This window comes from Acinonyx jubatus, chromosome C1, assembly GCF_027475565.1.
Source record: "Acinonyx jubatus isolate Ajub_Pintada_27869175 chromosome C1, VMU_Ajub_asm_v1.0, whole genome shotgun sequence".
Lineage (NCBI taxonomy): Eukaryota > Metazoa > Chordata > Mammalia > Carnivora > Felidae > Acinonyx > Acinonyx jubatus.
In genome coordinates this window covers 149195262-149211064 of record NC_069381.1, presented here as the reverse complement: position 1 = coordinate 149211064, position 15803 = coordinate 149195262, and the positions used below count along the sequence as shown (strand labels likewise).

The following is a 15803-nucleotide window of genomic DNA, read 5'->3' as shown; positions in this document are numbered from 1 at the left end:
ATTTAACTTAATTTGAAAATCCTTACCTATCAGCATCCAGGTAAAAGTTGATTGAGGAACTAACTACATTTCTCTCTTGCAACCTCTACCTTCCTTTAATCACATAGGGGTGAGGCCAGGACTGTGGAGACTCATAGAATAAAGGGAAGCCTTAAACTTCTGGATGGGGAAGAGAATGTGGCTTTAAGACTATACGTCACCTGCCCTACCCACCAGACATATAGTTACTGTTAAAAGACAAAGTTGTATTGAAGTATGATTACAAGAGAACTTTTTCCAGAGCAAAATCCAATGGACAGCAGTCCCTCACCCTGAAGGATGATATAATAGTTTCATATAAAAGACAATAATAATCATCTTAATTAATATTCATTAATATCTGTTTTCTTAGACTCCACTGATGGAAGCCCTGGACACATTTTTCTAAATATAATCTGTCATAGACTTGAGCCAAATTTGTTTTTCACTGAAACCCCAATACATAAATTAGGTACTATAATTGTTTTTATTGACCTAAGTATAAAAGTTTAATTTAAGATCTGCTTACTAAAAAGAAAATGAGACTAATGTCATTTTGATGGGCACATTCATATCAAATCAGAAATTGCAGGTTTATATTAACCTCAGCCTCCATTCCTTTCTAAATTTTGTATTCATTGCTCAGTGTGGAAGAAATTTGACTTCACACACCGCATAATTGCAAATATTAACAGTATTGAGGTATTTATTCCATTAGGTGTGTGTCAGCAAATTCACATTTGAGAGAAGTTTAGTGTAAAATTAAATACTCCTGAATTAATATTCAATCATGTTTGATAGGTGCCTACAATGGAATAGTTATTTCCATTTTTGCTCTTTGTGTGATTCTTCAGAGTTTTAGTTTGATTTGATCATGCTATTGTATTTTGTAATTGTTGGGTTATCCTTGTTTGAATGCCCTTAAACTTTGGGTCCTTTGATACTAAACTATGGGTTGATTGCTTTTAACAATCACAGAAAGCATTTCAAACTCAAAAGAATGAATGTCTCATTTGTCTTACATAATTTGAGGATCCCAAAGAGTTTTATTCACATAAAGTGAAGTAAAGGGGAGATAACCTTACATTTGTAAAATATTCAAGTGACTTTATACCATAAAAAAGACATGAGATTTTTATTAGCCTTGAAAAAATTTTCTGGAGCATCAGAAAGTTTAAAAAATCCCTCATAACTGCAAATATTAGAAAAGTTCCATGAGAGCTTTTCATTCACCTAATTAACTAACTGTATTTTGAGGGTTCATTTGAACAACCATTGGTATTATAAATGTCTATTATAAATGTCCAAATGTGTGCTATAAATGTCCATGCAGAGCAAACAATGGGAAATTCTGAATATACATATATATATATATATACATATATATATATGTGTGTATATATATATACACACACACATATATATATGTATATATATATATATTTTTTTTTAATCTGGGCACTTAAATCTGGGCTTTAGGTAAATTTTCAGGGATATTTTCAGAACATGTTTTTTGTTGTTGCTGTTGTTGTTTTGTTTGTTTGTTTTGTGTGTGTGTGTGTGTGTGTGTGTGTGTGTGTGTGTTTTCATAGTTATGCTTCTATACCCAGTAGAGTGCCTGGTACAGGGTAGATACTTATTACATATTTGCTAAAAGAGTGAGAGCTACTTTTCCTAGCTGCAGGCCATGAACTTGATTCTCTGTGATGTTCCTTGGTCTTTGAAATCTAATTAACTCAATAAATAATGACTCAAGATACACAGTGAAAGGTGCTGTGTACCCTCAGAGCTTCAGAACTTGACAGAGAAGGTTATATTGTGTGGAGTAGAAATAATTTTAATAATCACAAAGCCAGCTTGTGTCTTAGTTTGTACCTGTGTGTTTGACATAGCTACCCTTTACTGCCAGATCTTCTAGGCCTGGTAAAAATGCCAATATTTGAGTGTTAAATGAGGAAGTTCTGTGTCAGGGAATCTAGCAGAGGAACTAAAACTGACAAATAAAAGTACAATGAATCAGTAGGAAGTAAGGAAGGGAACACTGCTGGGACCAATGGAAATGGGTGTCTCCGATGACTACTATTTAAACCTACCCCATTCTCCTCACTCTTTCCAGTGTTCTTCTACCTCTATTTCTCTACTGTTTCTGTCTTTTAACTCTGCTTTTATAAAGTCTCTTTACTTAGGCATGCCCCAGATTCATACATAAGCTGCTGACTTATGTATGACATTTAAATCTCTGGGCTAGTAAGACATTCAATTACTAAATATTAACTTCTATGGAATTTTACTTGAGTGATCTACATAACTGACTTAAGAAAAACAAGAAAGTCAGTGAAGGACTAACCCCACAGGACAATTCCTTAATCTGGACAAGTCCTTCATGCTAACAGGTGTGTATCTTCTCTGTGGACAAGCAAAGACTTCTCCATGAAACTCTATGGTACCTCCAACTTGAGACCAGTCTTTCCAGTGGGTGTCACATCTGATAGGATAAATGCTAGGGAAATGACACTTAACAAGAACACTTGAGAAGAGAGTAGAATGATGTTGAAAGACTTTCCCAAGAGCCTTTCATGGTCTTCTGAGTGTTTCTAAGAATATCGGAATTCCAATAACATATTTATATTAATTTAGTAAATGCCTACTTTCAAAAAGAATTTAAGAACACTCACAGTGAAAACCTAAGTGCAAGTAAGCCAAAACATTTAACACAAGTCAGAAACAGGAAACAGAAGTTAGAAAGAGGAGAGAAAAAAAGAAGTCTTAAACTCTGTTGAGACAATGGAACACAAAAGTTAGTGGTGAATTTTCTATTCACCAGAGACCAAGGAGAATACATTAGATGTTGCATATCTCAATTTCTGGCTAAAGATAATTTACCAGCTCTTCAGGAACAACAAATATGTATGACAAAAAGAGTCGGAAATAAACTGTCTATGGCACATCTACAATGGATAGGATGATTTACATACATTATCACATTTAATCGTGAGCACAACCCTGTGAGGTAGATATTATTAATTATTTTTACAATTGAAGAAACTGAATCTCAAGAAAATTGAATTGAATCGACCAAAGTCCCAACTAGTAAGTGATGGAACTAGAACTTCAGCTCATGCCTGTCTGATTCCATAGCGCATCTAATGTGCTCAGAGAAATGAGTAGTCCCTATGTCTATCTTATCTGTAACTTCCAATTCAAAGCATGCATACACACCTGTGTACACGTGTGCACGCACACACACATGCACAGTTTTTCCTTTTATAAGCAAGCTATACTCAGAAAGTGTAATGGAGGAACTTCAGGAAAATGCCAGAAATAGCAGCTATAAGCTCAATAATCTCATTCCAACTATTATAGTAGAAGTGCTAGTTCCCCATTTATGTGAAATATAAAATGTCTTTTTGTGCCTTATTATAAATAAGCAAAATCTTAGGAGAAAAATAAGCATGTCTAACTTGTTACTTGGTGTGAGGCCCTTTACATCTTTACCTGGTTGGGGACATCTGAGAATCATGCCAAGACCACAACAATGGGCTTCAGGGAGGAAAAATGTGTAGGAAGACCAGTGAACTGGGGTTTTTCCTACTGTAACACCTCCAAATAAAGTGGTCCCATTTCAGAAAACAGTATACAAACATCACTCAATTCTAGTCTAGCATAACTTGCCAAAAAATCCCATGTGGGAGGGATCAGTGACGTACCAGAGGGTTGGCTCTAGGAGAGGAGCTGGGTTGTGTAGGATCTGACAAAGAGTGCAGAAAGATCCACTAGCCCCCCAAAGCAAAAATGGGCAAAGACTAGGCAAGTTATCATTTTGGAGAGGTCTTCCGTCCATGCAGGAAATCTGGCAGAAGTCCAGTCATGTAGACAAAGTCTGAAAGGGAGAGTTAAGGACAGAGGTTCAGATGAGTGCCCAGGAACTCAGAGGAAGGCTCATTTCTTTCAGGTCTGAGCCAGGTAATACAGAAACTTCGGGACAAATGTCTGAATTCCTACAGATATTTGGACCTGGGTAAGCGGTATCTAGCAATTGGCACACTATGCATTGGTAACTTACGGCAATTTTCAAAATTGTAAAAGCTCTTATTCTCTGGCAAAGAAACACAGATAGATCAAGTGACTTGCACAAGTGTCAACCTGTGGCAAATTCATGACCAGAACTCATGTTCTGTGAGTTTTCTTCTAAAACACCCTTGACCCATTTCTATGGGTGACGTTACCATGAAGGAAACAAGATTGCAGATAGTGGCTGCCATGTTTTAGGTCTCTAATTGATCCGTTTGTATGATACCACAACTGGTCTGACCAATTGCATCACACAGTGGTCCTACAGATGCAGTAGACCTGTGGCTGCTTTAACATGTAAAACAGAAATAAGTGTAAGGTAACTCAAATATGATCTAAGTTGAAGTTCTCCTATGGACCATATACATTTCAATTATCTGTACAAATGATTCATGATTATTTTTAGCTTTATCGGACAGCAATAGCAAGGTTGACCCAAAGGTTAGGAAATCCTAAAATTGCGTTATTAGGTACTATGTGCTGCCTCCTCCCTCTACTCCAAAGCATATTTAAATGGATTTATTTTTAATGACAGAGGAAAGTCAACATGAGAATTAAAATCTAGATATGACACCCAAGATAACTAAGACACACAAAGAGAAGTAAGAGTTGAGTGTCTTTGGCCCATATCCTGGGGATTTTTATAAAATAATATACAATTTTATTCCGTTTAAACTGAGTAGCACTTGTCACAAGTTATTATTTAATTTCTTCTACAAGTTTTAAATCAGTTACTGAATAAGTTGTCAAAACAGTAGTGCTGTTAGAAGCTTTATGTTTGCATTGTAAACTCTGGCACGATTTCCATTTCTGAAAACAGAACTATACTTTTAAAGTATGTTTGCTGTTATCCTTCCCTTTCTCTATTTTCAGTGCTTATCAAAATATTTAGTATTAATAGTGTGCATATGAAACATAAATATTCCACGTACTGTTAGCTAAGAGCACTCTCTTGTATATGACATTTACAAATGCCATGGCTATTTCAGGATCATTATTTTTACTAATTATAATTAAAATGTATACCAGAGATAGCAATCCAAATTGACTTGAGATTCCTTCAAAAGGTTGTCTTCCTAGCTGTACCGCCTCTCATTAGTTATGTCTTATTAATTGTCACATTGCATTATATATGTGCACAGTATGATGCTACCTCACATAATTCAGGGAATGAGAAGCAGTGTGAAACATCGGCATCACATTTTAATGAGACAGCATTTGTGTTGAGTCTGAATGCCTGCAGTTAATTCAGAGAACAAGTATTTGAGTTAAAATTCTGACATGTTTAGCAAACCAAGTATTCATTAAGGTTGGCGAGGTAGAAGCATTGTAAGAACTCATGTGACAATGACTACACCTGCAGTTCTGGGAGCAAGAAATATACTTTATTTCAAGTGGATGTACCCTGTGCACTGGTAGTATGAAACTCTTTATGTTTTTTCTTCAGGTCCTAAAGGGTTTCCCAGAATGTTTACAAGCTGATATTTGTCTACACCTCAACCAGACTTTGCTGCAAAACTGCAAAGCCTTTCGGGGGGCAAGTAAAGGTTGCCTTAGAGCTTTGGCAATGAAATTCAAGACCACCCATGCACCTCCAGGAGACACCCTGGTTCACTGTGGGGATGTTCTCACTGCACTTTATTTCTTATCCAGAGGCTCCATCGAAATCCTCAAAGATGACATTGTGGTAGCTATTCTGGGTGAGTGTTTTAGAACTGGATGGTGACAGATTCAGTTGTTAGCTGGTGCAATGTGTATTTTAAAATGATAGAAAAAAAGGATTGATCTGTTTCTTTATGAGTACTATTTAAGACTGATAGTAATTTTAAAGCTTTATTTAAAATTCAATTCAAATCAAATTGACCTTGCAGAAAATAAGTTTTCTTGACTATCTCGCTTTTCCTCCAATGTGTAAACACTTTCATGACTCTCTTTAGTTCTTGGAAGCTACTTAAACATCAGAACCCAAATGTATGAGAAGAGTCAGCACTTCGCTTTTCATGTTGGAGGGCCTTGGATTCATTTCGGATCCCTTAACACCTTAAATAAAATGTGTCCATTGTGGGTTACTTGCTAGCATGTGCCAATGCCTTGTCATGAACTGTGTCTGTGTATTGATAGGTTTCATCTATATGCTCTGCACTTTTACTTGCTGTGTTCCACCAAATGGAATTACATAGTCCTTACTTGTGAACTATGGCCTATGAACTATGAGCTATGAACTTAGCATTCAGGGATAAAGGTGTTGAGGAAATTAAAATTACTAGCTAATTAAACTGGTTTGGGTGCAAAAGAATGTCCGTCTGTCCAATCTGTGTCTTCAAAAGCAAATTTAGTCAGTGTGAACTTGTAGGATTTCTTTGGACTGTTAGAAGAGTGGAGAAGAGGAAGGAAGCAGAGAGAAAGGAGATCAGTGTTTCGTCCCTAACACCTAGCCAGCAGCCTTAAGACTCAGTCTCTGAGGGAACATCCACTCCCAATGTTTGTGAACATTTGCACTTTTTTGTTTTCCTGTGGATTAAATCCAGGTCCATTTAGATAATGAACATGTAATTCAATGACTTCCTTTCACTAGATTCTTGATGTCAACATCCAAAAGGACAGGATGTTGTCTGTTTTCTCTGCTGCCTAGTAGGACTAGAGTATGGCCTAGCACAGGACAAAGAAATTTGAGTGATTCCTGTATATTTTGATCATTTTATTTTAATGACGGTTTTTTAAAATCCCATATTGACAAGATGCATAAGGCAAAGAATAAAAACATAAATCAGGTAGTGGCTACATAGTAAGTTGGATTTTCACCACATTCGGCCTTGACAGTTTGCTCTGTATGTTGCCAGGGAAGAAGCATGCTTCAGTGCTTTCCTGATCTTAGAATGAGCCTGCCCCACCTTCTACAGGGAGGTAACAAGACTTCTTGCTTTATAAAACAGTAATTTTAGAGTGTAGTTAAGCAGTACATGCTGACTGGCTTAGTTTTTGCTCATTTTTACAGTCGTGTAAACTAATTAAGATGCAAAGCCCATGCTGAATTTAGTTGAGAGCTTTTCTTTGACAATATCTATACTGAAGTATTAAAACTATAAAGAATTTCAAGAGATTTCTTTTCTTCTGTCCCCATTTCCATGTAAATCTGCACCTAAAATCCTCACAAATTATGATTCTTCGTTCCATTTTGAAGCTAAGTATTTATTTAAAACAAAGTTAATATATTCTCTCCCATATCAGTTTCTGTCATAGAGATGTGCTTTCTGATTTCTACCCATTAAATTCACATTTAAAATAAGAATATTATAGCATTTTTTGACTGGTTAGAATTTTATCATTTAAAAGTCTTTGATAGTTTCTATAGTTGGGTATATATAAGCTTGTCTGTCAAAAAATAACTTAACAGATCCAAAAATTTTTTTCTAAATCTGAAAAGAAGCTTCAGGATATATATAAGAAAGTACCATTTTACACTGATGATCTTTAAAAGATCTATGATAGATAATTTATTGGTAGTTATTAAGCATTTATTTCACAGCTATAATTTTTAAGTGTCTTGACATTCAGAGACAGAAAAACCTAAATGGCCATGACATTCAGGTAAAATATTGGGAGGAGATAAACATATCAAGTGTGAAAAAGTTTTGACTGGAGTCAGAATGCATGGGATTTAAACATGGCTACTCTCTCCCTCCCTTCACCCAACTAAGTAGGTGACCTTGGTCTAATCAGTTTACCTCTTCAATCTTCTTGTCATAGTCATAGTATTTAAATAATAGAGAGTAACTTCCTTATGAAGTTATTTTAGGGATTGAATGAGATAATTCACCTACGCATTTGACACAGTGCCTGGCACCTACTTAATTCTTAATAAGCATTTGTTGTTGCTGTCATCATCCTCAGTATTAAACAAAGCCTGGAAAAGTAGGTGGCATGTGGCCAGGGAGAGGGGATGAGGAGAACCCATCAGAAGCCAGACACTGAGATAATCCCAGGTTTGGCAAGAAAGCAAGGAGGACACACTTTTAGAGTAAAGGCCATTTGGTAAAAAGCAAGACTATAAATAAAGCTAGATATATTCAATAATTGGACAGAGTCATTACGGGAAAATCTGAAAGTGGTTAGTAAAGGAAACAAGGTATGTTCAAATTATACCCCTAGTCCTCTAAGTGTTGAAAGTGTGCCACTATACCCCCATGTTTGCCATCACCCCTGGAGACCATCCTGAGATAGAAAGTTTGTGAATCTGACTCACTGCTGCCTTTCTCATATTCCTGGATTGACAAAATTGGACCACACCTACTGGATGGCAAGACCCATTTCTAGCCATGTAAGGCATAGCAGACTAAAGGCATATTTGCCACATTTCTAGGCATGTAGCCAAAAAATCAAAACATGGAAATAATAGTCATTATATCAGGACCAGTATGTTAAGAAGTAAAATACCACTCAGCAAACAAACATGACTGAGGCAGTCAGTAGGAGGTACTGGAATTTTGAGGCTCTAGTGTCTGTTGGCCAGGGGATCTTCCATTTGAATTCCTTGGCCCATGGATTGGTCACTGGTCCCCTTGTATTTTTAGAAAGAAAGCATTAAGTTCACATTCCTTTTACCTCCTTTATTTATTTATTTATTTGTTTATTTATTTATTTATTTTTAGGGAAAAATGATATATTTGGAGAAATGGTTCATCTTTATGCCAAACCTGGAAAGTCTAATGCAGATGTAAGAGCTCTCACATACTGTGACTTGCATAAGATCCAGAGAGAAGACTTGTTAGAGGTTTTGGATATGTATCCTGAGTTTTCCGACCACTTTCTCACAAACTTAGAGTTGACTTTTAACCTAAGGCATGAGAGTGCAAAGGTATATGTTAATGGTTTACTTATTTTTGGATTTATGACATTTTATTTTATTCTTGGATTGCCAAAATTCTTCTGCAATATCAAGCAAAATATAGCAAAACTTTACCAACTCTGAATATTTGGATACCAACTCTTAATTTTGGAATTTCTAAATTATAAGGAAGGAATTCTGTCTAATTACTTTCAAATATATTGAATAACTTCAAGGAGGTCAATTAAATTTGACCTTTCAGAAACACTTAGGTGACATACTTGATTTAAAATAGCCTTGGTTTATATTGAGTGTGCCAATTATTTGTAAGAAATGAATGATCTTAGGCTATTTAAGTCCCCTAGAAGAGCTTATTTTACACAAGAGTTAGAATATTCTCCAAGCTATTATTTATACCACACACGGGTTAGCAATGTCTTTTCAATAAAAATGAAACATTTAAACTCACTCAAGTTTAGGTCCATATTTCACACAATTTCCAAATCACAGAAACATAAATGAATCAGGCTTAAACCTGAGTCAAAATTAGTGCTATAGAATGAATAGCATATGGTCTAGTAGAAATAATATTTTAAATGATTCTACACATAATTTAACCTTGAGTGAATTTTAAGAGTGTAGCCTTTGTCTCTTTCACTCTCTACTACTATTAAAAATGTGTCTTTATGACATCACTGCTAAGAATACAGAATTGCAGTCTACAATTTATTACTAGTTTATTCCTCCTTCTTTCTTCCCCAAAACCCCATCACCTCAGCTCTGATTCTAAATAGCTTTTTGCCAGAAATCAAACGTTAGGGCTTTTGAAACTTCTGTTTTTTTTTTTTTTTGTTTGTTTTTTGGGTTTTTTTCTTGCATTTTTTTTGTTTGTTTATTTTTTTTTAGTTAATGCTGACTAATATACTCTCTGGAAGGAAAAAATCCTCAAGTCAATAGTTAGGTAAAAGGTAGTAGATTTAATTCTCCCCGGAATTGGTCATTCCCAGGTACTGTGAGAGACTTAAAGAGGATAAACTTGTAAGGTCACCAGGGTACCATTTCATAATCTGAAGCACCAGCTCAGATAATAGCTTCTTTTCAAAACACTGAAGTTGAAAAATATCTAGGTGATAAGAGATTCAAGTTATCAAGAGCATATATTTTTTATAATGGTTTGAATTCAGTACTTTATTAAAATCTGTTTAATGTCACCAACCTCATTCTGATTTTGCCTTGATGAACAAGATAACTTATTTTATTTATTTATTTATTTATTTATTTATTTATTTATTTATTTTTGTATTTGAGAGAGACAGAGAGAGAGAGAGAAAACACAAGTAGGGAGAGGGGCAGAGGGAGGGAGAGAGAATCTTAAGCAGACTCCACACTCAGTGTGGAGCCCAACATGGAGCTTGATCTCATGAGATCATGACCTGAGTCAAAATCAAGAGTTGGACACTTAAGGGACTGAGCCACCCAGGCTCCCCAGATAACTTCTTCACATAAAAAGTTTAGGTAGCAACCAGGGGAGCCTGGATGGCTCAGTCGGTTGAGCATTCGACTTTTGATCTCTGCTCAGGTCATGATCTTTCGGTTCATGAGTTTGAGCCCCATGTTGGGCTCTGTGCTGACAGTGTGTAGCCTGCTTGGGCTTCTCTCTCTCTCTCTCTCTCTCTCTCTCTCTGCTCCTTGCACATGTGTACTTTCTTTCTCTCTCTCAAAATAAACATTAAAAAAAAAGTTTAAGCAGCAAGCAAATAAAGAAAATAGGAACTTCCATTTGTTTTATTTATTTGGGAGCTTCCATTTTTATTACAGAAATGATCATAATTTCCAGAAGGGGAGGAAGGAGAAATAATAAATAGCTCAAAATAAGAAAATGCTTACGGCATAGTGTTCATTGAACTTAACTTTATATTTATTGTTGTGAAATTTAACTTTGTAATCATTACCATGTATTTAAACATCATAGCTAATTATAATTAGCTTACACTTTTTCCCTGCTGTAATACAGATTCTGAATTTTTTTTTAACATTTATTTATTTTTGAGAGAGATAGTGTGTGCACAAGCAAGGGAGGGGCAGGGAGAGAGGGGGACAGAGGATCTGAAACAGGCTCTGTGCTGACAGCAGAGAGCCCGATGCAGGACTCAGACTCATGAACCGTGAGATCATGACCTGAGCCAAAGTCAGATGCTTAACCGACTGAGCCACCCAGGAGCCGCCTGCAATTTTTTTAATTATTATTTTTATTTTAACTTTACCAAGTTATATAAAATACATTCTACATGAAGAAATATGTTGTCTCTAAATGTTGACATTATTCCTAAACATTTCTGATAAATAACTTATACAACTATGATTTCCCCATCAGATGGTGAAACTACTTGAATTATTCTATTAGTCCATTTTATAATTTAGAGACAACTGGGAAACAAAGTATTGTAGCTATTTGCCTGCAATCTAATAGTTAAGTCTCAAAGTGGTTGAAATGATATGAAACAGTAGAGAAGTTACTGATAATATGTTCAAATTGAATAATCTTCCATTTTATCTTCATGTCCATTAACAAAGGCTGATCTCTTACTACGATCACAGTCTGTGAATGATTCTGAAGGAGACAACTGTAAGCTACGAAGAAGGAAATTTTCATTTGATAGTGAAGGAGACAAAGGTAATTCATTTTATTTCTAAAATTTAAACGTAGAGCATGTGGTGATTAGCTCCTCTTACTAAATGCCCATTTACTACTGATTTCATGGGTAAGTTTCATTTGGATTTTAGAAAGGCAAATCCTTTGCTGTTCTCAGTAGCTAATAATGTGTTTTCTGATTGATAGTTATCAATGATGTCATTCAGCAAAGCCATCTGATATCTACAGGGACATCACAGAGATATAGAGTAGGTTGGTTAAAAAAGAAAAAGAGAGGGAAAAAAAAGGAGACCAATTAATAGCAGATGAATAACTACACTCAAAGTCTTGAACAGAGTGTTCTGGAAGAAGGACCCTTGTGACAGCCAGAGTGCTAAACCCTCTCACAAGCGTGTGTGACATGGATGAAGGTGATATTTGTTAGGTCTCTTCATCCTTACACCCTCTGAAGTGCTTGCCACTCCTACTCGTCTCTGGGTTTTTCTGCCCTTCTAACTATTCTTTATGTTTCACTCATGTATTCAAAAAATATTTAACATTTCACATTTTTAAAGAACTACTCAATTTCTGAGAAACTAATTGTGTAAAACAGCCCTTACCCTTCCTAGGAAGAGAGATGGCACATACCTTTTATAATTCTGAATAAAAACAGCAGGTGCTGTAACAGAATAACCTCGATGGAAACCCAGATGAAGGTATATTTAATTGTGCGTGGGCAGATGAGTGAAGGCTTTTCTGGAGAAGCATCTACACTTTTCCCATGCTGATCCAATAAGTGTTCTATTCTTCACCTTATTTGGCTCTCATTAAAACAAGTCCCCTCTTTTTCTTGAATAATATTCTCTTGGCATCTGTGTTACTGCACTCTTCCTATTTTCCTCCTATGCTCAGTAATTCCCTGAGGAGAATTACAGGATCATTATCTTCTAAACCAGTTATTAGTTATTAGATTTTCTCAAGGTATGGCCCTAGCTCTTCTTCTCTTCTCATTCTATACGAACTCTTTCCTAGGTGATCTCATTTATATTGAGTTTATTTATATTCTCACATAAGAGATGTGAATATTCACATTGTAATCCCAGACCATCTGAGCTTCAATCTCATATATCCAACTGCCTATTAAACCATCGAATTGTGGGACACCTGGGTGGCTCAGTCTGTTAAGTATCTGACTTCGACTCAGGTCATGATCTCATAATTGGTGGGTTTGAGCCCCGTGTCAGGCTCTGTGCTGACAGCTCAGAATCCAGAGCCTGCTTTGGATTCTGTGTCTCTCTCACTCTCCCTCTGCCCTTCCCTTGCTTGCACTCTGCCTCTCAAAAATAAATAAACATTAAAAAAAATTAAAAAAAAAAAAAAACACTGATTTGAAATCTCAAAGGCAGCCCAAACTGAACATTCCCTAAATTGAACTCATCATGGCCCTCTGGAAACCTCTCTCCATCATTTACCAGATCTCTAAATGGAACCACAACCCAATCAATTGCACTAATCCAATTATCTATCTAGGAGGTGACTTTCTCTCAACCTCTCCATCAATTCTTGTTATTGTTTCTCCACTGCACGTTCATTTATTTTCTTTTTTTTTAATTTTTTTTAATGTTTATTTATTTTTGAGAGAGAGAGGCAGAGTGCGAGCAGGGGAGGGACAGAGAGGGAGAGGGAGACACAGAACCCGAAGCAGGCTCCAGGCTCTGCGTTGTCAGCACAGAGCCCAACGCGGGGCTCCAACCCACGAACTGCGAGGTCACGACCTGAGCCGAAGTCGGACACCCAACGACTGAGCCACCCAGGTGCCCCACATGTTCGTTTAGTTTTCAAATGAGGTCCCTTTGGTTTACTTCTCTCCACCTTCTTAGCCACAACTCTGGGCCAAGCTACCATAATCTGTCACCTGGAATACCGAAACAGCATCCCAACTCACCTCCCCAGATCTAACTTGCCCCTCTCTTATCTATTTTCTGGACCACTGGTGATTTTTTTTTCTAAATGCAGTTATGTTTACGTCATGCCCATATTTAAAGCCCTCTAAGGACTTCCCCTTTCCTCAACAACCCTAATCTGGCTTTCTCCCAGCAGCTCATCTACTTTGCAGCATTAATTCCAGTTGTACTTCTATGTCCATTGGCATCATTATTTAATTGATGTTATCTGTCCCTAGATTATAAACTCTATAAAGGTGGGAAATATTTAGTCACCTATAAGTTGTGTCACCTATAAGTCACCTAAAGACTATTCAGTGTTTGTCTCACAGCAGGTATTCAGCAAATATTTGTTGAAAGAGCGAATTAATAATGAAATAGAATTTGAGCATCTTCCTTTTGATTCTCTTCTTTTGCCTTCATCCAGGTTCTTTCCTTGGCCCTTTTCTCTCTGAATTCTTTCCCTTGGGAAGCTTGTCTACTAGCTTCAACACTCACTACACTTCGAGTAAACTTCACTTCCCTCTCTTCCATGTAAATCATGTGTCTTTTTGCTTCTACCATTCCCTTAATCAGAAGTTACCTCCCTATCCTCAAGCATAGGCACATGCAACCACACCACTGTTTTCATCCACCATCCAAAATTACCTTTTTTTTTTTTAGTCATGGTTAATCTCCAATGATATATTCAACATTAACTCTCTCTCTCTCTCTCTTTTTTTTTTTAGAGAGATGTAATTGGTTTTATAAGCAATTTGTGAATTGGGCAGCATCTATCTAACAAGTAGAGAGATGTTCCCCACCATGAACTCTTTCTTGATTTGCCCAAATATATAGATTTTATTCCTTTTATGAATTCCTGTGTCAGTTTCCTTTGGTGATATTGTCAAAATATGCCCTGCACAGTGGTTAATGCTTATTGTCTTTTTTTCTCTACAAAAATGTAGATTCCTTTAACAAAGAATGGTTGATATATATTTGCTTAATTGGGCTAATTGTTGAGTCCTCTAGCTGATCGCAGAACAATAAGCCACTCAGATAGGTGCTAATTTATTTCTGCAGTGTCTTTCATTATTCTCTTGGTAACTTTTTCTAAAATCAGCATGATTACTGTCAAGCTGTTTTTCTGTAGGCTTAACCAAAATCCCTTATCCTGGTGTTAATCTCTCATTTTTATCTCTCTGGAGATGAAGAAAACTTGAAAATGTGTCTATATAATAATGTTCCCCATACAGTTGAAGATTTATTAAATCTTCTTTCAATCTTGTTTAGTTTCCTCAGTCTCAAGCTAAATAATCTGTTTATATCTCCTGATAAGGCCCTCAGAGCGTGTCACAATGTATATTGTGCTCATGCAACTAGACATTTCTATTAATTCTGGAAACTTTTCCTTTAATCACAGTCTTAATCTATGAGACTTAGTTTATATCAAGTGTAGATAGTAAGGGATATGCCTGCCTGCCTGCCTGCCTGCCTCTCTTTGAAATTTCCTGGTGTGTCAGTGAGTAAGCATGATTTGGGCAATGAGAAAACACAAATTAACTCCGGTTATACACAGCTTGAGAACCGATTCTAGACTTTAACACTAGTCTTTAGGACTCCATAGCACTACAGCAAGTATAAAATTTGCTGAAAGCAATTTAGTCCCCATGGACTCAATTTAATGTTCCACAAATGAGTGGCCACTCATTTGATACGTATCTTGGTGTAGAATTAATGTGTAAGAGAAAAACACATACACTAGTATGAAGAACAGGGAACTTTTAGAAAATTATTGACGCTAAATACTGTGGAAGTACATCAACTAAAAGCTGCCCATGAAATGCATCGATTGTTTACTGCTTGTGTGAAACATAGACATCCAAGAGCGCCGATGATTCTGAATCACTCAGCAGAGGCACCAAGAACCAGACAGAAGAACACAAAGCTGAGCACTGGGGATAGAGAGAGAGGCTAAGTCCTACAGTGCCATCCACTATCTACTTAAGGCACCAGAACTCTTCAGACTTCAATCCTTACCGCCCCCTACCCCTTACAATCATGCCAACTACATGTTGTTAAGGAGCTTACATTCAAAAAGATATATTTAAGAGATGCCTGAGTGACTCCGTCAGTTAAGCATCCTACTTTGGCTCAGGTCATGATCTCGCAGTTCACAAGTTCAAGCGCTGCACCGTCGGGCTCTGTGCTGACAGCTCAGAGCCTGGAGCCTGCTTCAGATTCTGTGTCTCCATCTTTCTTTGCCCCTTCCTGCATGTGTTCTCTCTCTCTTTCTCTCTCTCTCTCAAAAATAAGTAAACATTAAAAATAGTAA

At 36.6% G+C, this 15803-nt stretch overlaps 1 protein-coding gene and 1 long non-coding RNA gene across 6 annotated transcripts in view; one reads left to right on the top strand and one right to left on the bottom strand.

Moving 5' to 3' along the window:
* KCNH7 (potassium voltage-gated channel subfamily H member 7) overlaps positions 1-15803 on the top strand; it is a 638553-nt gene that overhangs the window by 594242 nt on the left and 28508 nt on the right. For 4 of the 5 annotated variants that reach the window (XM_053215167.1, XM_027055624.2, XM_053215168.1 and 1 more), the window contains 3 exons: positions 5537-5789; positions 8739-8944; positions 11489-11588. In XM_053215167.1, the coding sequence (XP_053071142.1) occupies positions 5537-5789; positions 8739-8944; positions 11489-11588 (559 nt within the window). The remainder of the gene's footprint in view (positions 1-5536; positions 5790-8738; positions 8945-11488; positions 11589-15803) is intronic. The other variant, XM_053215165.1, reaches the window with a different exon arrangement.
* Positions 3535-12904, bottom strand: LOC128314044 (uncharacterized). Its single transcript, XR_008295391.1, has 3 exons — positions 12195-12904; positions 8822-8923; positions 3535-3898 (listed from the first exon to the last, which is right to left on the bottom strand). It is a non-coding gene; the product is annotated as an uncharacterized LOC128314044 (long non-coding RNA).